General features: G+C 49.8%; 1 protein-coding gene across 1 annotated transcript in view; it reads right to left on the reverse strand.

Moving 5' to 3' along the window:
- Positions 1-800: 800 nt before the first annotated feature.
- Positions 801-19,368, reverse strand: part of LOC122212119 (protein transport protein Sec16B-like) — a 41,332-nt gene continuing 22,764 nt past the window's right edge. Inside the window, exons 13-26 of the mRNA XM_042925798.1 lie at positions 18,292-18,409; positions 16,978-17,089; positions 15,005-15,110; positions 13,215-13,355; positions 12,060-12,170; positions 10,959-11,031; positions 9,355-9,627; positions 8,561-8,625; positions 5,414-5,566; positions 5,147-5,242; positions 4,707-4,812; positions 4,498-4,577; positions 2,462-2,560; positions 801-1,826 (exon numbers count right to left, since the gene is read on the reverse strand). Of these exons, the coding sequence (XP_042781732.1) occupies positions 1,758-1,826; positions 2,462-2,560; positions 4,498-4,577; positions 4,707-4,812; positions 5,147-5,242; positions 5,414-5,566; positions 8,561-8,625; positions 9,355-9,627; positions 10,959-11,031; positions 12,060-12,170; positions 13,215-13,355; positions 15,005-15,110; positions 16,978-17,089; positions 18,292-18,409 (1,602 nt within the window). The 3' untranslated portion in view covers positions 801-1,757. The remainder of the gene's footprint in view (positions 1,827-2,461; positions 2,561-4,497; positions 4,578-4,706; positions 4,813-5,146; positions 5,243-5,413; positions 5,567-8,560; positions 8,626-9,354; positions 9,628-10,958; positions 11,032-12,059; positions 12,171-13,214; positions 13,356-15,004; positions 15,111-16,977; positions 17,090-18,291; positions 18,410-19,368) is intronic.

Genomic DNA, 19,368 nt, shown 5'->3' on the forward strand with positions numbered 1-19,368 from the left:
GAGAGAGGAAGACACAGAATCCGAAGCAGGCTCCAGGCTCCGAGCTGTCAGCACAGAGCCCGACGCGGGGCTCGAACTCACGGACCGTGAGATCATGACCGGAGCCGAAGTCGGATGCTTAACTGACTGAGCCACCCAGGCGCCCCTCGGGTACTTTTCTAAGACTTTGGTTCTCATTCTTGCATGTCCCTATGTGGTAGCTACTATCATAATTCTCATCCTCATTTTATAGTTGAGGGAACTGAAGCACCAGTCAGTGAAATAACCTTGCCCAAGTTTACAAGGTTGAGATGCCTTGAGATCCGAGTCTGGGTCCTGTGAAACTCACACACGACTGCCATAGTACCGCCACTGGGTGTCAGCACACCAGAGCGAAGGAGCAGCAGTCTTTTAGGGGAAGTAAGGAAACAGCATTGACTGAGGGCCTTCTCAGTCTAGAAAACACTTATGCAGACATTTCCTAATTTAATCTGAGAGATGAATAAACTTTTTAGAGAACAGAGTATGCAATATTTAGTTAATGGAGTGACTGATTTGCATCAGAGGCGCTTTTGTCCATATTTTTTCAATTGAAAAAATAACACTAGACTTGGAAGTTAAGAGGCTCAGTCCCCAGATTCTTTGTTAACAAAGGGCTCTTTCCAGCTATACGCACCTTATCACACAATGAAACCATTATTAGAAGCACTTCAGGGATGAATGTGCTCTGGATGCTCTCTCCTTCTGCAAAAATCAGCCAGAGACAAGCATTTGCTATAAAATGATCTGGTTTAATCGCTATCAACATCAGAACTGTACTGCATTAGAGTACAAAACCTGTATGTACAATTATACATACAAAAAACGTTCTTTGTGAGGAGCAATTTTCAGCAAATCTGACAAACAGCAAGAGTCATTCCTATTTTGGGTTTGAAAAGAGAACTGGAAGCTTCCAAGATGTTCCCCGCCTCCCTCTGGCTCCCATGACCCTGCGAACATCAATCCGCAGAGGCCCGAGGTAGGAAGGGCGGGGTTAACACTATCAGGCACGCATTCTCCTCTCTCAGGGAAGGGGTGCATTTTTAGGAAACATCCCCCATCATTTATTATACTGATGTTCCATCCATCTGCATCACTAGGTTCAGCGGTTACCATGACAATATGATGCCTATAGCAATCTAACTTGATAGCCAGATGCCAGAATGTGAAAAAATAGGACCAGCTAAGAAAGTGAGAGAAATATAATTAATCTGAAGCACATAAAAATGTGCACAAAACTAGGACCAAGAGGGAAACTGCTGAAATGTCACTGTGGAGGGAATTATGACAGGAAGCAATAATCAAGTTTCAGTATAAAAGCTCTGCTAACTAGAGGCACGAATTGGTCCATAACTAAGACTGAGGAACCAAAGTTAGTTGTGAATATTGTTCTGAGAGCCTCCCCCAAATAATTTCCTGTCTCAGAGCCCAGTGGGTTCTCATTGATTCCAGCCAAGGGGTTCTTAAGCTTGACTTTCCTGAAGATCTGAAGCCACCATCTTGAATCTCCCCCATGGCATTCTGCTCACCTCCGGTCTGCTATTCTACCCGACTACTCTCCATCATTCTGAAGCCAATGTTAAGACACTGGACTGAGCTCTGTCCTAGAAGACCCTGTCCTCTTGCCTTCTTCGTGACAGGGGAGGCAACAGGCCAGCACAACCCTCTTGGGGACCCCAATATGGCAGAGGGGCTGGAGATCAAGGAAGGAGACCAGCTTGGAACGGGTGTGGTTTTCATCACGGCTGGGTTGGATAGCGGCGCTGGGCTAGGCGATTCGGCCGGTTCAAGCTAGTAGCCATGGACAGCTGGAAAAGAATAAACGTCACATGAGATTATAGCCCCAAGCAGGACTCCATCCAGGGCTGGCTAGCAGGACTGAGCTAGAGGATCCTGAACACGCGAGCTGTATGTGGCTTCCTTTTGTGATAATCTAATTAGTTACTTTCACCCAATACCTCTTGGATGTGGCAGAAGAAATTCAATTTTATGAAGGGGGGAGGCCAACTCGGCACATTAGAGGATGGGTCTGCCCCAGGTCCCTGAAGAGCAGGAAGTTTAGCTTCTCTCAAAGGTTGCAATGATCCCCTCACCCCCCGGTTGGAGTAATGGTATTTCCATACCACTGGTACCAACACCAATGTGTCTCTCAAAGTCTCAAGACCTGTGAAAGGTCAAGAGTCGTATTACTAATAATGACACTGATTGACCATTTTCTGTGTGCGGTCCTTCACATGCATGCTCCCATTTAATCCCCACACCTACCCTGCAAGGTAGCTACTACCAACCCCACTTTATAGATGCAGAAACTGAGGCTTACAGAGGGCAAGTAAGGCATTGCTCAAGAACTCACACATGGTAAGTGGCAAACTAGGATTATAAACCTGGATCACCTTCATCCAAAATTTGTGCTCCTAACCCGTCTCCTTCGGAGCTTCCTTACCTGGGGGACCTGAGATGGGTTGTAGAGAGGAACACCTCCTTTCAAGGGGGGTGGGGGGAGCAGAACACCAGGGTTGTAGAAAAACTCAGAGGAAACACCCTGTGATAGAAATCAATAGAAAATCCTGTCAATCACCATTTCTGATTCCAGAAAATCAAGGGCTTCCCTGCACATCAACTTTGGTCAAGAGATGCAGATAGAAAGGGATTCTTGCTAGAACTCAGGTAATTCAAGCAAACAGCCATCACCCACATGGGCACAGCCAACCCTGGATGTAATGTCATATTCTCTGAGAGGCCTAAAATACTACAAGAGTGCTCTAACCCAACCACAGGAAATAAAAATGTTTTCCTGGCAATTAGCATGAAATTTGTACCGTGTGCAAGATTTATCAAGGATTTACAGCCCTCATTAAAAAAAAAAAAAAAAAAAGCAGGGGGTGGGGGAGCACCTGGGTGGCTCAGTCAGTTAACCATCCAACTTCAGCTCAGGTCATGATCTTGTGGTTCGTGGGTTTGAGCCCCGCATCGGGCTCTGTGCTGACAGCTCAGAGCCTGGATCCTGCTTTGGATTCTGTGTCTCCCTCTTTCTCTTCCCCTCCCTTGCTCATGTTCAGCCTCTCTCTCTCTCTCTCTCTCAAAAATAAACATTAAAAAAAAAAGAATTGTGTAGAGCCCTTGCCAAAGACACTAATGAGCTCTGGGGAAGGGAAAGAGGCAGTTCTCTAGATCTCACCTGAGGAAGTTGATATGGGAAGTTGATATTGTGTCCCCTTGAAACTTCGTGTGTTGAAATTCTAAGCCTCCCAGTACTTCAGAATGTATTTGGAAGCACTGTCTTTTTTTTTTTTTTTTTTTAGGTTTATTTGTTTACTTTGAGAGAGACAGAGTCCAAGTGCAGGAGGGGCAGAGAGAGAAAATCCCAAGCAGACTCCACGTGTCAACACAGAGCCCCCAACAAGGGGCTCAAACCCACAAAACTATGAGATCGTGACCTGAGCCGAAATCAAGAATCAGACGCTTAGCTGACTGAGCTACCCAGATGCCCCTGAGGTAGTGTCTTTAAAGAGGTGATTAAGGGAGTGCCTGGCTGGCTCAGATGGTAGATTATCTGACTCTTGATCTTGGGGTTGTGGGTTCAAGCCCCACCATGGGTGTAGAGATTATTTAAAAATAAAACCTTTAAAGGGGACCTGGGTGGCTCATTGGTTAAGCGTCTAACCTTCAGGTCATGATCTCATGGCTCGCGAGTTCGAGCCTTGCATCAGGCTCTGTGCTGACAGCTCAGAGCCTGGAGCCTGTTTCTGATTCTGTGTCTCCCTCTCTCTCTGCCCCTCCCCCACTCACACTCTGTCTCTCTCTCTCTCTCAAAAATAAATAAACATTAACTTTTTTTTTTTTAATAAATAAAACCTTTAAAGGGGCACCTGGGTGGCTCAGTCGGTTAAGTGTCTGCCTTCAGCTCAGGTCATGATCTCACAGTTCATGGGTTCGTGGGTTCGCGGAGCCTGCTAAGGATTCTGTGTGTCTGCCTCGCTCTCTGCCCCTCCCCCACTCATGCTCTGTGTCTGTCTCAAAAATAAAGAAACATTAAAAAAATTCTAATAAAACCTTTAAAAAATTAAAAATAAAATTAAAAAATAGGTGATTAAGGTAAGATGAGGTCATTAGGGTGGGCCCTGAGTCAGTATGACGGGTGTCCTTATAAGAAGGGAAAATCTGGACACCAACACACACAGAAGAGCCACCATGTGACACCACTGCCATCTAACAAGCTGACGAAAGAGGTCTCCGGAGAAACCACCTCTGCCCACACCTCCATCTCAGACTTGCAGCCTCCAGAACCGTGAGGAAGTAACTGTTTAAGCTGCTCAGTCCGGGACATTTGTTACGGTGGCCCTAGCAAACTGGTGCAGAAGCTCTCTCTGATTCCCCGAGTCAGACCCTCACACGATGGCGCCTCCAGCCCACCCCGAGTGTGCAGTCCTCACACAGGCATCTGGTGGGGCCCCAGGCTCCGGCCCCAAGACGGCTCACCTCAGGCCCAGACAAGCCTCCACTGCCTGTGCCCTCGGCCGCTCCCTCACCGGACGCGGGTCCTTGCACTCCGCCCTCGCCTAGAAGACAACGAGTGGGGGCTGTGTCCACTGCCCAGGGCTGAGGAGTCCCACTCCCAGAGGCACCCCCAATGGCCAAGGAGCGCAGAGAGCCCACAGACAGCCCAGAGGGCATGCGGTTGGCGGTACCTGTGGCCCCAGAGAAGGGGCCTCCTGGCAGAGACTGGGGCTCTGGGAGAGATGTCAGTGAGAGGCCGGGCCCGGCCTGAGGGGGAGAAGATTCTCCGGAGGTCTCCTGCTTAGTGGAGAAAGAAAGGCAGTGTTGGTGATGCCAGTGGTTAACAAATTCATGCCGGCGGCTGTATCCCCGCCATGCCCTCAACAGCGGCCTCAACCTGTGACCTGTGGCCGGGCACTCACCCCAAAACTCCACTTTCTTCCTGCCACTGCTCTGCTCAATGATCGGACAACCGCTGGCCCCCTAAAGTTAATATTCTTCGTCCTAATTTTTAAGACCCTTCATCATCTGCCTTTGCCAATTGCCAGATGAGACCTCCGGGCCTCAGAGGTTCTGAGGAAACTTCCTCCAAAGGGCGGAAGCGTCCCTGCCCTCACACCCTCATGCTCACCTCAGAGTCGGGACTGTCGGACGAGTCTTCTCCAGAAGGGGATGCGTCGCTTCTGGGCTTCGAGCGAAACCAGCTGAACCAGCCAAACCCTGAGCTCTGGAAGGGAAGGGGGGAGATTTAAGGCCTGTGGTGCGCTCCTCCGGCCGAATAGATTAGCCGACCCCAGTCTGATGGTGGGTTGTCAGAGGCCCGGCCAAAGCCCAGATTCCCAACCCTGCCCCCCAGTTGGGGGTGGGGGGAATGATGGCAACAGAACAAGACTGCCACCTTTGTGTTCTCTTTCGCATCTCCTAGCTTTTCCATCTGTGCTGGATTTGGGGAGGATTTTTTATCTGCCTCATCGGAGGATTCCTCCTCATCCTCCTTGACTGAAACGGTGGAACTCTCAGAAACGTTTCGTGATCTGGGAATCAGCGGCACCTAGAATTAAAGAAGATAAGAACTAATATTTTCATAGCACTTGACAGGCTACAAAGGCAAATCACCAGCCCCGCTCAGTACATCAGCAGGCAGGCCTTCCAGGATCACACCTGACTGATGAGGACACACAGGGCTGAGAAATGGTTTGCGGAAGGTCTTAGGACAAGGCCAGAGCCCAATCCCAGTCCCCGTGGTATCCCTAACTGGATGGGCTTTTGGCTGCCATGCTACCTCCCCACATCAGATTTCCACAACGATGCCGAGGCCTGGAGCAGAAGATATGGAATGCTACCGCTGGAGATGAAGAGAACAGGAAACCCCCTGTGGGGACCCACACACCCAAGAGGACAGAGACTAATACACTGGCCCTAACTCATCCTAGAGCTCATTCCTGGCAGACTTGCTCAAGATCAACCGTGAACAAATGCACCAGAGGGCAGCAAAATGTGTCCATGGGCCTTTCTATTTGTGTGCATGGTAAAATATACATAGCATGAAGTTTACCAATTTAAGTATTTTTAAGCATACAATTCAGTGACGTTAGTACATTCACAATGTTGGCTAACCACCACCAATATCCATTTCCAGAACATCGGATCAACCTCAACAGAAACTCCGTGCCCATTAAACACTCCTCACTCTCTCCTCCCCCAATCCGCTAATAGCCTCTACTCTTTTTGTCCATTAATTTGCTTGTTCTAAGTACCTCATATAAGTAGAACCATATAATGTTTGTCCCTTTGTGTTATGTTTCCATTTCGTATTCAAAAAAAGGCATAACTGGTACAACCTTTGGAAAATGCTTTGGCAAATCTAGAAAAAGCTTCTTTTTTTAATTCTGAACATAGAATTTACTGTGTAGTAAATACTGTTTCTAAGCACTTTACATACAGTGATTCATTTAATCCTTACAATTGTCCCACGAGGTGGGTACTATTGTTATCATCCCATTTATATAGGAGAAAACTAAGACACAGAAAGATTAAGCAACCTAAGGCCACAGAGCTAGCAATTGGCAAAGCAAGGATTCCAACCTAAGCAGCCTCTCCTTCTAGAAATTTCTCCTGACTGAATAATTCAAGAAATAGACCAGGCTTACATGTCCATCACTAGAATGTCCACCGCTGTGTTTTATATGTGAAGGGAAGGGAAGGGAAGGCAATATGCAGTGAGAGAGAGAGGAGGAAAGAAAGAAAAGGAAGAGACACACACTTGAAATGTTTAACAATGCGGGAGTGGTGAGCAAAACTTGGGGCTCCTTCCTGTGGCCTACAAAGCCCTGTTGGTCTGGCCTCTATTGCCCTGGCCTTACTTCTCAGCCCCTTGCTCCCCACTGTCTACACACAGTGAGTCCCTTGCTCCTTCCTTCACCCACCAAGTGAGTCCCATTTGACTTGCTACTCCCTCTGCCTTGAAGGATCATTCCCTAGACACCTCCCTGGCTCAGGTCGGCCCCCCATTCTGACCTGTGCTCCAGGCCTCCCCAGAGGTATGCTTACTGACACCCCATCTCAGATAAAATCCATTATGCATACAGCGTTCATCTGCAGTCACCTCCACTAAACTGAAAGTAGGATTTATCTGGTTCCCCGCGTCTCCCCAACCCTGTGATAGTGCTACAGATACGACAGGATCTCGGGATTTGTGAATGAAGGAACCAATGAATGATGGTGCTTTCATACAATGGACTTTATCATACCAATATTAGAAATCATTTATGGGTGCTTGAGTTGGTTAAGCATCCGACTCTTGATTTCGGCTCAGGTTATGATCTCATGAACCGTGAGTTCAAGCCCTGCCTCAGGCTCTCTGCTGACATTGTGGAGCCTGCTTGAGATTCTCTCTCCCTCTCTCTCAATCCCTCCCTCACTCATACTTTCCCTCTCTCTCAAAATAAATAAACAAATAAAACTTTAAAAATCATTTATGAATGACATGGAAAACCTCATTTTACAGTATTAAATAACAAATAGGAAATAAAACTTCATATACACATTTAAGAACACATGAGCGATATTTGGTTATTTATATGATACTTTCTCTTTACTTTTCAAGTTTTCTGTAACAATAATGTACTACTTTTTCAGTCAGAAAAAAAAAAGTAAAGCATAAAAGTTTTTAAGTCCTGTGGCCAAGTACCTACTTGAGACATTTTTAGGTATAACCACTACATATATGCTCAAATGTATACAATGTAAGCCTCCAACCAGGCAAAGCTGAAGAACATCTTAAGTTTGGGACCAGCAATGGCCATCGTTGGGGGAAGGGCACATTCGACAGCTAGACAGAATGGTCAATTAGACATGGCCACCTCCAAAACCTCCCAGCCTGAGGAGAAAAGACACAGCTGACAAAGGTCCCTCTTGGGGAAAAAAGCAAGGTAAACATTACAATAAAGAAATAAACATCAGGGCGCCTGGGTGGCTCAGTCGGTTGAGCGTCCGACTTCGGCTCAGGTCATGATCTCACAGTCTGTGAGTTCGAGCCCCGCGTCGGACTCTGTGCTGACAGCTCGGAGCCTGGAGCCTGCTTCGGATTCTGTGTCTCCCTCTCTCTCTGCCCCTAACCTGCCCCACTCGCATTCTGTCTCTGTCCCTCTCAAAAATAAATAAACATTAAAAAAAAAAATTTAAAGAAATAAGCATCAGAGTCTCCCATGACAGGGCAGGGCGTGGTGAGTGAGGTGTCAGAGGTGTCAGGACAGTGAGGGAGGTGTCAGAGATCTCAGAGGCCAAAACTAAACTCAGCCCTGCCACCCCTCCCCCCATGGACACCGGTTGGCAGGATTGAACAGAAACAAGAACACGGCCCTCCTTCCCACCACTAGGATTTGGTATAGCAAGAAACAAGTTGCATTGTGGAAGGGAGAGCTGGGGCCAGGCAGAAGAAGGAGTTTGCACATGGCTAAGAAATCTGGGCAAATGGAAAAAACCTGAAGCATTAGAAGCATTAGAGGAGGTAGCCGTCAGCATCTGCTGTGCTTTGTCCTCTCACCTGGGGTTTGGAAACAGCCTTTTGACCATCCGGATGCTGGAAACTTCCTTCAGATACTATACTCTCTGTTATGGCACAAAACACAAACACAGTGATGTGAACTTGTGCTTTTCCCATCTAATCTGAAGAAGGAACGTGGCTACTGTCGGCTTTTCTAACTGCAAAGCAGCTGGAGGTCCCAGCCTATCCAGTCCAAACCAATTGGATCGCGTAAATGTGAATCCACGGGCACAACCCTCTTCCAGCTGCCCCAGGACATGCTGGTCACCTGACCTCTACCCTGAACCAAGGCTGTTCCTTAGGAATCCTGGAAACCTGGGTCACGTGGAGCTAGCTCACAGGGTTCCTCCCTGACCTTCCCCTCCATTTGAGTCTCCTGTTTTGGACAGGACCTTATCTTAGAAGGTCTACGATGTAATCCCCCTGTCTGGCTGCCAGCATTCGCTTGGTGACTCAGCACTGCTCATCACACTTGGGTGCAAGTGGCATTTTCCTCCCTTCTCCACCCTGCAGCCTCTCTCCTAGGAACTCTGCATCCAAGAGGAGGGCAGGAGTGACCGCTGTGAGCCTCACTATGATTGTCCAGTAGAGAGGCAGGCTGCAATGGAAGGGCAAGCCCTCGGAGGCACGCAGAGTCCCAGCCCCAGGGCTACCACAGAGCAGGCCCTCAGTCAGGTGCACACCCACCATTCAGGGCTTGATCAGCTCTGACCCCACCTCTGACCCCGCCCACCTCCATCATCTGCTTCCTCCCCTTCAACACTCCTCACCCCAGCCTAGTCGGCAGGTCTTACCAGGAGGTGGATATATCTGCTGGGTTTCTTCCCAGGCTTCTCCTCCAGGAGGGCCTGTCACGGCCATACAGCCACCAGTCCCTGGCAGACAGACCTCAGGAACCGAGTAAAGAGGCACGGGGACCCCCATCTGCCCCACACCTCCTCCTGCTGGACAGGAACTGGGCTGGTGGGGAATGGGGTGTTGTGAGCTGGGCTGGCCTGGCCCCATCTGCTCCGGTGTTGGCCACAAGGCTCTGCGGTCCCCAAGGGCTTCTGAGTGGCTCTGACGTCCTAAAAGATCATGGTAGAAAGTGTTTCCTGAGGACATAGGGCAAAGAAGAAGGACTGAGACCTGCAATGTGACATTAGCGTGGACCCATCACACCAGGGTCATTCCTGCCATGTCCTCTTTGGAAAGCAGTCACAAGGACAGGCCGCTTGATGTGGCTGCCATTAATGTGATGACGAATACAACACAGCAGTGATTGTAACACCTGTCACTGCTTGTGACTTAGAGTTTACAAAATTATTTCCCTCACTGCCTTGTATGATCTCTGAGCCTTGAACCAGCACATCAGGAGGATAGAAATTACCTTCCTTGTTTCACTCCACACTTTTTTATTTGGGGTAAACGTTCTCCTTTAAGGATTTCCTAATGGACTTGGGTGTTTGAAGCTTAGAAATTTTCCATTAAAACCCAAATCAGAACCACAGAAATGAACCAGAGCATCGGCCCCGGAAGCGAGTGTGGTGGGATTCCTTCTGGCTCTCCCACTTTGCTAATGAGATGGGCTGTGGTGTGGATGACTGGCTGATGGTCACTGGGCCAGTGGGGCTGCTGACCCACATGCTCAACTGGGTGACAAGGGACAGGGCTGCTTGCCGGTGGAAGCAGCATTCAAGAAGCCCTGGCCTGGTTCCCCTCCAGGCCTCTGCCTGGAAGGTGCTGGAAAACAGCAGCAAAGCTGAGAAACAGAAAGCAGGGCCCGCTTTCCTTGCCTTCCCCCAGCTCATCCTCCGTGAGGAAGATGCCCGCGAGTGGGAAACGGCTGGAAATCAAGAGATGACACCCTGTCCTGACCCCACCACAGGGCGGAGGGGTGTGGTCACTTGGGGAAAGGGCCCAGAGCTAATTGGGGGTAATAATGCTGGCTGGAACCAGCACTCAGGGGCATCCTGAGGGGAAAGGAGGCATGTGCTGGCAACATTTTGAAACATTTGTCACATGTCTATAGCAATTGGTAGCTCAAAAATCAAAACTGATAGCTCAAAAAAATCTTCCTATGTTTCCAACACCTACATGAAACACAGACAATCCACCCTCTCTGGCCTCAAGAAACACATCAGCTGGGGAGAAGGTACGGAGGCAGGTGAAACAATGAGATCACGATACAACATGGTGAGTATTAAAACCTGAATGTGAGGCAGAAACTCTAAACATGTGGGAACTTAGAAGTGTCAGGATGGCTGTGGCCAGACAGAGCTGTGGGGACAAGGTCAGATTTGTACAGGCAAGGAAGTACCCCCCAGGAAGGGCCAGGCGAATATTTTCTAAGTTCTGTTATCTCTACGATCAGGCCCAGAGAGTCAGCCATTTGCACTCAGGTCATCAGCATGGGTACCTGTTGGTCCTCCGACTCCAGAAGCATCTGAGTGAGCAGGACAAAGATCCCCAGTGTCTCCTGTGACCTTCTGCTATTAAACACAAAGTAACATCTTTTTAAACTACACAAAGAAAAGCAAGAACAGGGAACAATGGTTTAAAATTAAGTCAAGGGGCTCCTGGGTAGCTCAGTCCGTTAAACGTCCAACTTTGGCTCAGGTTTGTGAGTTTGAGCCCTGCATTGGGCTCCGTGCTGACAGCACAGAGACTGGAGCCTGTTTCAAATACTGTGTCTCCCTCTCTCTCTCTCTGCCCCTCCCCTGCTCACTCTCTGTCTCTCAAAAATAAATAAACATTTAAAAAATTTTTTTAAATAAAAAAATAAAAATTAAGTCAAAAAGAAACTTCAGAGGGAGTGACGAGGTATGAGAATCTGGACTGGATGCTGAGGGCTGGTGGGGGAGGGGCAAGGGCAAGGCCTCAGCCCTGCATCTCTCCTGGGTGTGCTCAGAGCAGGCAGGGACCAGGAGACCAGCATCTCCCAGCGTCTCCCCAAAGAAGGGGCAACTGGAAGGGCCCCAGGGCCCCGTGCGTGCAGCCCATGGGAGTCAGGGCCGTGTGTGCCTTGAAAAATCCACCCTCTCCCGTCGTTATAGAGATTGGAAGAAAGAAAATGGAGGCAGGCCTGTTCGAATTACTGGTACAATTACTACCAGCAGCTTCTGCAGTTGTCAGAACAAAAAGGAAAGGTCCGGAAATCTTTTAAGCAATTGCCCTACATTACATGAAAGTGACACGAGTCCACTGTGATCCATTGTTCCTAACAGAGAGATGAAAGCTTTAATGCTCATAAATGTAGCTTCTAGGACCAAAGACAAAGGTGATTGGCAAGAGGGCCCCAGGGCCTCACAGGCAAACCCAGGAGACCATCTCTGCCCGAGGGACAGGCAACAGCTGGGGGGCTGAGCGCCACCCCCTCCCGGGTCAACCTGTGTCTCGCGGATGGGGGACTTCATGGCCCTCCGTGGGATCGGGGACTTGCCAAGGTCAGTGCTCTGTTCCAGGGGAACGGAGAGAGAAACAGAGGTCTCACCACCATCCCGGCTCCAACCCCGCTCACCGCCAGCTCCTTGAGCCGCCTCCGAAGCTGCACCAGCCAGTCTGGCTCCAGGTCCCGGTCTCTGCGTCTGTCTACAACCAAGGGATCTGACAGCTTCAGTTTCTCCGCTAGCTGTGCCCGGTTCCCAACCGGGTCAGGGGCGAAGGTAAGAGAGGGGAAAGCAGACATAGATGATGGGGAAAGAGGCAACAGGGGAATAGGAGAAAGACAGTCTTATCTCCCTTGCAAATTAGATTACCAAGAATAATTGATTAGCAAATCCAGCAGATACCTTCCTGAAACTGCAACATAAATACACAATTAACCCATCTTGGTGTTAGATATGCAATAAAATATAAGAAGAAACTGTTACCCAGCTTTGTGTCTCTGCAAAGTTGTCTCCTCTAGTACTGCTTCTCAAGTACTGCACTTGGGTGCTCCCAGGAATCACCTGGACTGTTGCTAAAATGCTAATTCCAATCCCAGAATTCCATGGGGCGGGGACAGCCCCTCCATTCTGAGTCCCTGAGCCCCCTGCATTTTTCAGGGGCAGGGGGCTCAGCACCACAGATTTTGCTGGCTGCTGAATCCAACAGTTGGACCTTGTCTAAAGCAAAGCAAAAATTGACAACAGGCTGTCTTTTTACTCTCCAGCTAATGGATTTTTCTTCAATTAATTGGCACTATTTGCCCGATCATTTTCTTCCCCTGGAACTAAACGTTGATATGTTATGTTGTCGTTTTTAAACGTACCCCACATGTGATAAAGTATTCCATGCATTTAAAAGCATTTTAATAAGGCTCATTTCCTGTTTTAATCACTAAAATATATACTCTAAGTCCAGCATTTATAATTAGAACGGCTGACCGGAACATGTGGTTTTACTGTCCCAGAAAAGCGGATGCAAGAATAAATTCCTGGCACAGCACACGCCTGCTTTCCAGCCCCCCCCCCCCCCCAATCCCAACAACCCCCGCCCACTGCCTGCTTCTTTGTGTGGTGTCAGGACTCTGCTTATCATGCCTGGGCATGCGTACGTGGTCAAAGACAGCCATGGGCTCCAATTTTCCAGCATGTTCAAAGGAGATGGGCTGTGGAGTCTAAGCTGCTTTAACAATAGCTTTCTCTGAACACTGAAGATAAAACACCTGCAGAGAACCCTTTGAGAAACTCACCTTGATGAGTTCCACTAATAGCACAGGGTGATCGCTCTCTCCTTGGCTAAGGAGGGCCGTGCCAATGGCTTCGCAGTAATGCAAGGCCAGGGACGCAAGGCCATAATCTGCCAGACGGGAAGCATAAAGGAGCTTATACACCTGTGGAGAGGAACGGGGCCAGTGACTAGTCCATCCGGGCAGGATAGAAGGAGAGACATGTAGATAAGTCAGCTGACTGCCAGCTTCAGCTAACTCTGCCATCCAAAATATCAAGGAGGGCCTCGTGCCATTTGGTTTACTCGGTCTGCGTAGGGGCACAGTTGCAAATCCAGCCTGCAGGTCACACATCGCTGAGAAAGGGATGGGAGTCACATCAGTTCAGTCTCTGGAGACCGAGTCACTACAGGAATGCACCAGACTAGTTACTTCTGATAAACAAGCCCACGTAATCTGGAAAGCCTGGCATTTGTGGAGCATAGGACCAGGCACCGGGGGAGACATAGGAAAGAAGAAGAAATGACTCTGATGCAGGCAGACAGCTATTTACAGAAGCATGAGGGGCACAGCAAGGTAGAGCCATGAGGGTTTGGAAATCAGGCAGGCCCAACTTCAAATCCCAGCTCTACACTGGGTATGCCACATTGCGCCTGTTACCACACCTCCCTGTGCCTCAGTTTCCTCACTACAGCATGGGGATAATACTGTTCACCCCTTGGTTGTTGTAAAGATTAAATGAGACAATCCATGTAAAGTTCTTAGAACAAATGGCAGGCAAGAGATAGGAGCCCACAGCATGTGACTCCTCTCTTCAGTTTCCCGTTTGGCAAAAGGGAGTCATGCCCAACTCGCGGGGTTAGAAATAATACTCAAAGCACAATAGCGCCCTGCTGGCACATAGAACACACTCGCTAAAGCTGACTTCCTTCCTGTCTGCCCAAAGGTGACCGAAAGGTGGGATGACCAAAGAAGAGAGAGAGAGAAGAGAGACCTGTTCCCAAAGGAGCTCATCTGCTCGGCTTTGCTGGGGAGGGAGAGTCTTCGGTAAAACTATGAAGGAAGCTACTATACACGAAGGCCGTCATTTTCGAGCATTTTTGTGCTTTTTGTGTTGTGGGCTGTGAGTGTGCGTGCGCGTGTTGTGTTGCCAGGCTCACTCTCCACACGGGCGCTGAAGGAGTCCTGATGAATTGGAGGTGTAACATCAGGTCATCAAGCAGAGAAGCTGAGAGAAGAGTAGAACCTGCAGGGCCCGCGCCCCCCCTCCCCCGCACAGCGGAAGCCCCGAGGGGAAGACAGAAGGGTGAGGGCAGGGACGGAGTGGGAAGGAACTTGCGCAGCCAGGAGACTCAAAGAGATGGAAGAAGCACGTCGGAAGGAGGGAGCAGGCTGGGCAAACCCCCCTGGGCTGGGCCTTCCCGCCCCCCCCCCCCCCCCCCCCCCCCCCCCCCCCCCCCCCCCGACAGGCCGCATGGCCAGAGGGGAGGAGGAGAAGGGAGAGCTGTTTGCGGAGAGCGGCACTTGCTGCGGAGCAGGTGCGACAGGTCGGGGGCCAATTTCCATTTGTTTGGGGGCAAGGCAGGAGCCTCCAGCAACAGGGGCTGCTGCATTGATTTGCTTTCGTATCTTGAAATGCAGACTTTTAGGGGACCTAGAAAGAAATCCTAACTCTTCCCACGCTCAGGCTAACGAGGAAAAGTGCTGTAGATGACTTCGCCCAGCTACCCTGTGCCAAATAGCAACTCTGGAAACCCAGCTGCTCGCGGCCATGTGACGCAGCTAAGGCGGTGCCCTCGGGTGGGTTCAGTTACCTGGAAAGAAGGGATGAAGGATTTGGGGCGGCCCAGCATCTGACAATACTCGAAGATTTCCGTCCTCTGGATAGCCTCAGTTGTTGCAAATTTCAAAAACTCTTGACTACAGCCAGGGAATAACAATAAAAGAAATTGAGGGGGGATTGGGAGGAACTTAAATCCTAGTAGACAAGCACCAGCTGCATCCGAACAAGGTAGATAGAGTTCCTGCCCTGGGCTGATCCCTGGGGTGACTCCAAGATGGGAAAGAGACTGGGGGCCTCCGGAGTGAATGTTTTGCCTCCTCTTTCTCCTCCTTGGGGCTGGGGAAGGAACAGAGCAGAGCCCTGCACCAGAAGTGCAGAAAGGGGGGTCCTCCACCTTCTTTGCTGGAGGGTCACCTAAGGCAAACTGACCTTCCTCCTCCTCAGAAGGGCACTAGGCGCTGCTCTTTAACATGCTGAGAGCTCACCTTAGTGCCCTGAAGGCCTAGAACGTGCATCTATGCAAGGCCACTCCTGGCCCCAACAAAACAGCATAAGAGGGTGCTCTCGAGAGCACCCAGAAAAGAAGGCATGGCCAAGAATGGGGACAACAGCTGAGCCAAAAATCAAAGGACAGTCCCTATGCTGGCTGTTCATTCAGCCAATGAGGCAATGAGGAAGTGGGCTGGCCAAATGTGATCCCAGGGGCTACCAGACCCCTCCACGGGCCCTGACGGCTTGGCGTGCTGTGTGAAATCTCGATCACCACAGGTTATCTCCAGAAATGTCCTTGTACCATATAAACATAGGAGGGAGACGAATTAACCCGTGCACATGTACTGTCACATTTGGCACAGGTGGTCTTCTCTGACAAGCCCACTATATGCTGTCAGAGACCACAACCCAGAGAGAGCTGGCCACGGCTGTACATTTCCACAGAGGTAGGCAGTTTTGCACAACAGCTGAAAGGACTTCACAGCCTCACAGCCTGAATTCCAAGTCCCACGTGACTGCACACTAGCTGTGCTATCTTAGATAAGTTATTTAACCTCTCTGTGCCTTGGTTTCCCTCCTCTATAAAGTTAAGATTAAACATATACTTTATTCATAGGATAAATTTGTACTGATTAAAGGAAATAGTGCAAATAAAATGACTGGGGGGGGGGGGGGGGGCGGGGAAGAGAGATCCAGAACATGGAGAACTGCTAAGAAGCAAACCGATCTTTTTTGTCCATTTACTCATTGTCTACAGTCTACAGGCTTATTAAGATCCTTCCGTGTGAAGGGGAGTCTGGGAGGCTCAGCTGGTTAAGCGTCCAACTCTTACTTCAGCTCAGGTCATGATCTCGCAGTTCCGTGAGTTCGAGCCTTGCGTCGGGCTCTGCGTTGATGGTGCGGAGCCTGCTTGAGACGCTCCCTTTCTCTCTGCCCCTCCCCCACTCGCACTCTCTCTCAAAATAAATAAATAAACTTAAAAAAAAAAGATCCTTCTGTGTGAAAACGCTAACGTTATGGCCAACAAAGAATAAGTAACAGGCTGGACTTTGAGTAGTTTGTGCACCGTCAGTGTAGGGGTGTAAGGAGTAAACATAAACTTCTTGCAATTTCCAATTCTGCCCAGGGCTGACTCTGAGACAAGCCCAGGGCTGCCTAATACAGAACCTCAAGCCACCCCGATCGATCGCACTGACAGTTCTTAAGAGATAATGTCTGGTCATGGAGCCAGGGCGCCACCAAGTGGTCAGAAGGGGGCAATACACCTCAAAGACCCACACGCAGTTTTGGGGAGCAGGGCTGGGGCCTGAGGCCCCTGGAGGTGTGATGCGGCTCCCACCGGGCACACCTCCCTGCCCAGATCTGTGCAGAACAGCCCCAGAGGAGGGGAGCAGCAGTAGGTGAAATGCATACAAGAAAATGGAAAGTAGAGCCATGAGACCCAACAAGGCCTCCCTCAAACAATTCCCTGGAAACCGTCCTTCCCGTTCCCTTTCCCCGAGGAGACCCTACCTGTGGCTACTGCCAAGCAAGGCCAGATGATCTGTCTTCACGGTGTAGTGGCCGAAGGGCACGTGAGCCACGAGGTAGCAGAAGTGGGCTGCTTCCACCAGCCCCTTCCCAGCTGCAGGAGGAGGAGAGCAAGGCCCAGTCACGGAACATGACTGTGTGGGGACCCACCATCCGGGCGGGTGGGAGAGAGATGGCAGAGGGGGCTCGGGGTCCGAGGGGAGAATCCTGGGGGGAGGGAAGGCCAGAGTCTCTGGCCCCAAACCCCACTGTCCCCTCCCACCAGCATTTTTGGCTTCGGACATTACATTTCAATTCTTTTCAGCCAGAATACATCACTGATTCGTGTTTTCATAGTATATTCGTGATTAGGAATTTTCTAAGCATTTTAAGTCCTTCCTGAGGGTGAAAAGAGAGCAGATGCCTACACCTGAGCAAAGAAGTAGCTGTTTTTAAATTAGACTCCTTGGGGGCACTAATGCTTCCTCTGCTAAAATCAAACAACAGAAAACTTTTCGCAGGGCTCATAAAAACTACCAATAATGACCAGCCTGTTCCCATTTTCAGAATGTTCTCCCATACATTTTCCATTACCTCAAAATTGAATTAATTCAAGTAGGTGACGTACCCAGCACAGGGCCAGGTGCCCAGGAAGGACTAAACAAAACCCGCCTCCCTTTCTAACCATCGGCCGCTGACCCACCTGCCGTCTGACTTGGTGCTACCTTGCACATCGCTCTTTTCCGTTTAACAGAGCAATATTTCACAAAGTTAACAAAGAGTATCATGATTTCTAGGCATTCAGCCCCTTGACCAAATTTGAGAACCTCCGGCCTGGAACATTCTGTAACCCCTAAGTGTTTATAAGGCACACGTTCACTGAGAGATAATAAAGGTAAAGCCTACGCAATTACTCAGGGTAGTTCAGGCAAAAATAGAAGTTCCTCTCTGGCTGAGCTGGGTCGCCGTGCGGCTAACCGTAACAAGAGGCGAGGTTCCCTGTGTGTTAGCTCCATCCTGGGGGGAATCTGACCAGGGATAGAAAACCAGCTGCTGAGGGGAGCCTCCGCAGCAGCCCAGCCCGAGTCTCAGGGGTCTGGACTGCATCGCAGCAGAAAATCTGGGAAACGGAGAGACAAGAATGACACTCCTTTCTCTGGAGTTTCCGACCCCCAAACACTGAGGCCCCTGGGTCAGAGGAAAGCCTGAGGCACAGACGCAGGCCCTGCACAGAACCTAAAAGCCTGAGGATAGACGTGTAAAGTGGCCTGGACACAGCCTAGAGGAGAGGAGGGGGCAGGGCTGGCTTCTGCTTACCCAGAGTGTCCCCCATGGTGACAATTGTGCGCTGATGGAGCTCCAGGTCCCCACTCTGATTTGACAGAATCACGGCCAAGTGAGGCCTCCAGTCTCCCCACTGCTTGTCCCCACAGCACTGGAAGGCAGCAGACAAAATGGAAGATTTACTGGCTGAAGGATCACGGGCCACAACGTGGATGAAGAACGTTGTTGTCTGTCTCCTGGTTTCGAGGAGTTCGGGGAAGGCCGGCTTCCGCCACCTGCATTGCTGCCAGTCACTGATTTCCAGATCTCCTTTTAAAAAGCAAGACTTGGGGCTCCTGGGTGGCTCAGTCGGTTAAGCATCTGACTCCTGACTTCAGCTCAGGTCATGATCTCACGGTTCATGCGTTCAAGCCCTGCTTGGGTTCTGCACTCACAGTGCAGAGCCTGCTTGGGATTCTCTCTCCCTCTCTCTCTCTCTGCCCCTCCTCTGCTCTCCCTCTCTCAAAATAAATAAATAAGTAAACTTAAAACAAACAAACAAACAAAAAGACAAGACTGCTGGAAGGATGGGCAGGCAGACAGACACGGACGCATACATGCATTCGTAGGAACCTCAGGCTATAGGTAAATAAAATGACATTTTTGATCACTTACTGATTTTCAAATTTCTTCGTGGTACCCCTGACCCCAACAGCTAGGGACAAATCCAGAAAAAGAAAACAAAACAAACCCTGATGTTTCAGTGGGAGAAGGAAGACCAAACATCCTTGGTTCATATGCAGGATCCACATCAGCCTGTTAGAAGTCAGGGCAACCCTAGGCCCCTTAATACCTTACCAAATGGCTTGTGTTTTCTGGTTTTACAAAGGCCTTTCACACACATGACCTCAGTTAATTTTCACAGCCCTATTAAGTCGAATTCCTACGGCTGGAGAAAAGCAGGCCAAGTGGCCCAGCCCCGCACCCAGTCCCCGTTCATCTTGCTCCCAGCTGAGGGCTCTGCCCGCTCCCTCTGGTGACAATGCAAGGGCAGCAGAGCTCCACCAGGGGGCAGCAGGGTGCACACAGAACCCTGGAAGTGGGGAAATGCCCCACACAAATGGTGGGGCT

Source organism: Panthera leo, chromosome F3, assembly GCF_018350215.1.
Source record: "Panthera leo isolate Ple1 chromosome F3, P.leo_Ple1_pat1.1, whole genome shotgun sequence".
NCBI lineage: Eukaryota > Metazoa > Chordata > Mammalia > Carnivora > Felidae > Panthera > Panthera leo.